Here is a 6,219-nt window from a genome sequence, read left to right as displayed (position 1 = left end):
GAGGTCGGTTCATTGTGGAGGTTCTGCTATACTTGAGAGTGGATATTGCTCTGAACACACCAGATGAAGGCATAGATAGCCAAATAGACGGGAAAAGAGCCGGGGGGACTTGCTCTCGGACGAGATAAGGGCTTTGTCAACTTGTTGAACTTATCATCCGCAGATAAGACTGCCACTTCTGCTCAGTATTGCCGCTCGGCTCAGTCATCATTTATCGCTGCCGGGATGAGCGTCGCGTTGTTTTTCGCAGCCTCGCTGCTGAGCTTCTTGCTCGGCTATTTGCGGTACACCTACAATTACTGGACGATGCTGGGCGTGCGGCAGCGGCGGACGCACTTCCTGTACGGCAACGTTTTCAAGCTGAAGTCCTTGCATCTGAGCGAGCTGCTGCAGGAGACGTACGATGCCTTCAAGGGGAAGGTCGGCGTGGCGGGCAGCTATGTCTACACCCGCCCTATTGCGGTGGTTACCGATCTGGAGCTGGCCAAGCACATACTGATCAAGGACTTCAACAAGTTCGTCGACCGACGTGCCTACAACAACCACAAGGAGGATCCGCTCTCCGCTCATCTGTTCAACCTGCAGGGCGAGCAGTGGCGGCAGCTGAGGATGAAGCTGACGCCGGCCTTCAGCAGTGGAAAGCTGAAGCACATGTTTGGAAGTGTGGTCGATGTGGCCAAGCAGCTGGAGCTGACCTTGCAGAAGCAGTTGGACAAGGAGGGGGCGGTGCTGGAGCTGCACGATCTGCTTGGCCGCTATACGACCGACGTCATAGGCAAGTGTGCCTTCGGGCTCGACTGCCACAGTCTGCAGAACCCGCGGGCAGAGTTCCGAGTGGTGGGCAGACAACTCTTCCAGGCCGATCGTCACGCCAGCGTACGCTGGCAGCTCTTCAAGCTCACCTATGGCGAGTTCTTCAAACGCCTGGGCCTGCGTCTGATTCCCAAATCCCACACCGACTTCATAATGCGTGTTGTGCGCGAAACTGTGGCGAGTCGGGAGAGTCGGGCGGGACAGGACGGCAGACGTAACGACTTCATAGATCTGCTGCTGGACTTGAAGAACCCCCAGGAGGGGGGCAAAGGCCTGTCTGTGGAGCAGTTGGCCGCACAGGTGTTTGTGTTCTTCGTGGCCGGCTTCGAGACCAGCTCCAGCAATATGAGCTTCGCACTCTACGAGCTGGCCAAGCAGCCCCGAGTCCAGCAAAAGTTACGTTCCGAAATCCTAAGAGTGCTGTCCAAGCACGAAGCGCTCACCTATGAGGCGATGTTGGATATGACTTATCTGGACCAGGTCGTATATGGTGAGTACACCTCGGGCTAGCAAGATTAACAATTAAGATTGAGACTGAGAGATAAGGTCAAGCAGGTCCCATGACGTCGACCTCTGATAAGCGGGCATTGTTTTAAAAGCGAGAAAGATAATGCGAGGGAGATATGGCGAGGTAGGGAGGGATATAATGCGAGGGAGATAATGTGGACCCTCTAGCCCACACAAAAATAAAGCAGCTACGTGTTTATATTAGTTTGAAGTTGATAAGTCTCCCAAAACTCGACTGAACAATAAGCAAACATTTGTTTTGCTTTGTTTTGAGTGGCAATTTATATTGCCCGAGCTAGCTTAGAATCGAATATAGAGTGATTTAAATACTGCTTTATATAAGAGCTGGGTTAAGAGAAAGGGTTATACGAAGTGTGTTTTTTGTAAACGAATTTCTTGGAAGATTTCTGTATCAAAAAAGCTGAAGTGAGCTGAAAATTATGGGAAGCTAACTATTTTAAACAAAACCTTAGTAACTCATAGAAAATAAAAAGTTAAGTAATAATTATACGATAATGATTATTACAGTACAAAACATCAGTCTTAAGTACATCATTAGGACCTATTTTCTTGTGATTTGATGGAATATATTCCCTCAAATTGGCGTTAGATCGGAAGATTCTTCTGTATTTTCATTTGCATTCATCTATTTTTGCGTAATTGCTGAGATTAGAGGTAACTTTATTATGGGAATACTGCCAATGCTGTATATGGCAACATAATGCCTGTCAATTGGCCAGATTGAATCAAAACTTTGCATTCTACACATGTCCGGCCAATCGGAAGACATAATTAGACTTGGAAAAAAGGAAAGATATTTGAAAAGCTGATTGATGTTTATAATGATGGCTCGAATGGAGGCTCAATCTTATCGATTCCAATACCCATGATTCAATTCTGCACTTTCTGCGGAAATTGTTCATTAGAAATATGTTTAATTAGAAAATACTCGGATATATTAAGTGAGAGTGCATAATTAGTCGTTCAAGCTGAAGATGTTTTAACTTCATGGGCAACAATATTTTAGTGCGGGTCGGATTCTGGGAAACTCATTGGCGAGTCGCCGATTCTAAGCAAAGTTGTGCATGAATAATTTGACCTGGGAACATAAGTCCTGTAAAGCTCCAACCAAGGCTCTGACCAGAACGCCTGGTCTGTGATCTATGACAGTGTAGCGACTTCTAGGCTGACTCAGATTCTTTTTAGTACTGAAGAATACATATTAATTGAGTCTGTGCTTAGAGCTACAAATACACATGAAGAATGATTAATATCGAATTTAAAGCTCAGATCATTATCCTTGTTCAGCACTTATTCGCCTTTGGTTGGATAGAGATGCAATGCGATGCAATGCGTTGAGAAAAGTGCATAATTTGTCAGGGATAGTCAGATCAAGCAACTGATTCCACACACCAGAAACAAGATTCTTCTATATCCACTTGGCTTATGCGATGTCCGTACCGTAGACCGTACCAATCAACTATAGCTATCTATTCAACATGGACACCCTGTAAATCACCCTTTGTAGCTGCAGAGCGTTAGACTTCTCAACAGGTTCAGCTATTGTTTCAGAAAACAAAAGAGTAGGTTTATCAAAAGAATTAAGATGGGCAGTTAGATTTGTTCCCTCAGGACATACGAGTATGTACTCAATAGCTCTCAGAATCCATTTCTTAAAAATAAAATGCATTTCCAAAAATAAATGCGTTTCACTTTAACTTTTTTTAATTGCCTTCCTTCCACAGAAACGCTTCGCAAATATCCCGCTCTTGCGTCCCTCACCCGCATCGCCACTGAGGAGTACACCCTGCCCGGTGGGGATAGCCACATAACCTTGGATCGCGGGACTGTCGTGCATATACCCGTCAGGGCCATACACTACGATCCGGAGATATATGCCGAGCCGCAGGAATTCCGACCGGAACGCTTTGAGGCGCAGGCATGGCAGCAACGCCATCCGCTGGCCTTTCTGGGGTTCGGGGTGGGACCGCGGAACTGCATTGGTTCCCGGTTCGGACTCATGCAGGTGAAGCTGGGGCTGATTGGCTTGCTGCGGCAATTCCAGTTCCGACTGCCAGGGTCGGGGGAACGGCCCGCTGAGCTGGCAATTGCGAAAACTGAGATTATACTGATGCCCATCGATGGGGTTTGGCTGCGAGTGGAGCGATTGGAGCGATTGCCGGGCGTTTGATTTCCAGCACTCAGTCGCGACGTCGCCGCAAAATAAAACTGTAAACAAATCGTAGAATAAACAAACATTTCTATTCCGCCAGAAGGTAGAATGAGTATTTTTTGTGTAAATGTTTAAATGCGCGGTCCACTCCCCTCCCGACATTAGATGCGCCATCAAGTGCGACATCAGCACAAAATTCAATTAAATTGACTCGTTTGGCGGTCGATTGAAAGCCAAACCAAAATTTATAGACACCACAAAAGCAGCAGCCGCCACCCCCGCACCGCCGCACCGCCGCACCACCTCCACCACCAGCTGCCAGTCAGGACTTTGGACCATTGGACATTCGACGTGGGTTGTTGGCTGTTGAATGCTGGCAGGCATGCAAGCCGACACCACGGACATTAAATCACACAAATGACACACACATGGGCACACACACTCACGCACATTCACACACACACACATACACACACACGCGAACAATAGCAGCCACCTAAATAAGTCAGCAGACAAAACATTTCATGGCTGCCCATGTAGGCGCATCGTTTGATTTAAGACTAACTTTTGAGTATTGGTTTCAGTTTTTTTTCAATCCGAGAGCAAGTAGAGAGCAGCTAGAGCTGTTTAAAAAATTAAAATTGGATAAATTAAGGTGTGGATCTATTGAGATAGATAAAAATATACCTTTATAATAGTCCAAACAACATTAGACCACTATATTGAATTATTTAAATAGGACTCCAAATGAATAAAATGTTTACAAAAATAAGTACCACTACAGAAAAGCACCATTTAACTATTTAGCACTTTCAAATTAGTAGATTAATGCAGCAAACATAAAGCCGATGTTGAAGTGATTGAAATGAGAAATCAGGCACGTTTTGGGAATCGTTAGTTCCTATGAAGTAAGTACAAATATACGACTATTCAAAAAAATGCAACACTTCTTAAATTCTGTCTTTAGAAATCAAACTATAGTAGTTTGTAAATACATGTTTGCCTACTACTTTTGCGGAAAATATATACATATGTTATAGAAATCAGCGCTTAATTCAATATCCAATATCTAGCGCACCATTTCCAATACTCTTTATCAAGGCTCTCAATGTTATTGCTATTGATCGCGCATTATTCCCTTCTTCCAACTTTCTTCTACTAAGTTATCTACTAAGGCAGTGGAAAGCACCACAATCTATTATCTTTCTTTGAATCAAAACTAAGATAGCATTGGCGAGAGCGCAACACATTCAATATTACATTCAATTCTATGATTTTCGCTGAAGTAAATAAAACGTCTGCGAATACAAGTCTTGCACTTAACCTCAGGAAAAAATCCTTTTATTTGTCCCTTACATTTCAATGGAGAAATAAATAAAGACTAGCTCCGCCAGCAAGTCATTAACGTAATTATGGATAGAAATATTTTATGTATTTAATTTGGTTTATTTTCATGCCATAAAGAAGGCATGTGGCAGAAGGCTGTTGAAGTTGTCCAAAGTTTCAAGTCAAAACTTCCTACAGGTTACTTGCTTTCTTTTTTCTAGGTTTGCAGCCAACCCTTAATATTTCCAACCTAGTTCGTGCATTTATTTTGAGAATAATATCACTATGAACTTTAGGTAAGCACTTTGTCTGCTTCGAATAAACAATATAAGTTGAATGTAGGCATTCATTGATAAGTATGATAATTAATTGGCCATTTGGTTGAATTTTCGCAAAGAAGAAGCAATTAAACAAGGAACAAGACTTATTTTAAATGTAAGGTTTTTGTTTTTAAAATGGGGTACTTATTTGTTTTCTCTATGTCTTCTGCATCAAAGCGATTATTTATCTGATTCCCACCATTATAGTATTGAAATTATAGAATTGTAAAGCCAACAAAAATGCATTTTTCATCTTTCTTTGTCGCTTTCCTTGCAAACCTTTTGAGTTTGCCGAATGAAGCTTACATTGCTTACATTACGTTGCTGAACAACAATAACAGCTATAGCTTCAATTTTAAATGATTTGTATATATATATCTGTATATTATAGAAATAAAGGCAAAAATCACAGATAGTGTAAGACATAATTATAGTGAACATTCTTCTTTTAAGCACTATAAAACCGTTTGCAGATATTGTAATATTTTACCCCTTTTTTATGCATTTATTTATTTACGGCAGGTGTTTCTACTTGAATGACGCGCCCTGTCTGCATTGTCCTGCCTGTATAAGTGTGAGCTGACCAAAAACCAGTGTGGCACAACTTCATGCACTGCTTGCACTGCATCCTGCGCTCGTCCTTGTGCTCGACCTGATCCTGCGGTGCGTTGATGAGAGACTCAGTGCGTTCAATGATTGCAGTGCTTGGCGAAATGTGTGGGGCTGCATGTGTGTGGGTGTTTTTGTGGATGTGTGCCTCTGTGTGCATAAATCCAAACATTTACAATATTTTGCTAATTAGCAAAATATGTGTGAATAATGAATACACTCGAGGTGCGAACACACGCACACATGGCCGCGTGTGTATGTGTATGTAGGTGTCGAATTAAATTTATGACAGTGGCAGCCCCAATCCCCTCACAAACCTACAGACTCAGCCCCAGCCCCAGCCCCACCCGCATCCGTGCAATGCACCCAAAACTGTCATTTAGCCGCAGCCGATTACAGCGATTAGTTGAGTTGTGCGCATTGTGGTGGGTTTGTGTCTAGACTAGGAAACAATTCGCTCTGCAGAGAAGA

General features: G+C 43.2%; 1 protein-coding gene across 1 annotated transcript; it reads left to right on the top strand.

Moving 5' to 3' along the window:
* The first annotated feature begins 225 nt into the window (after positions 1 to 225).
* Positions 226 to 3,595, top strand: LOC115628616 (probable cytochrome P450 6a14). Its single transcript, XM_030524800.1, has 2 exons — positions 226 to 1,303; positions 3,066 to 3,595. The coding sequence occupies exons 1-2, from the start codon at positions 226 to 228 to the stop codon at positions 3,509 to 3,511; spliced, it is 1,524 nt and encodes a 507-aa protein (XP_030380660.1). The 3' UTR covers positions 3,512 to 3,595.
* The last annotated feature ends 2,624 nt before the right edge of the window (positions 3,596 to 6,219 follow it).

Source organism: Scaptodrosophila lebanonensis, unplaced genomic scaffold (genome assembly GCF_003285725.1).
Source record: "Scaptodrosophila lebanonensis strain 11010-0011.00,11010-0021.00 unplaced genomic scaffold, SlebRS2 tig00000118-arrow-arrow-pilon, whole genome shotgun sequence".
Classification (NCBI taxonomy): domain Eukaryota; kingdom Metazoa; phylum Arthropoda; class Insecta; order Diptera; family Drosophilidae; genus Scaptodrosophila; species Scaptodrosophila lebanonensis.
The sequence above is the reverse complement of the archived record's forward strand: the minus strand, read 5'-3'. Positions and strand labels throughout refer to the sequence as shown.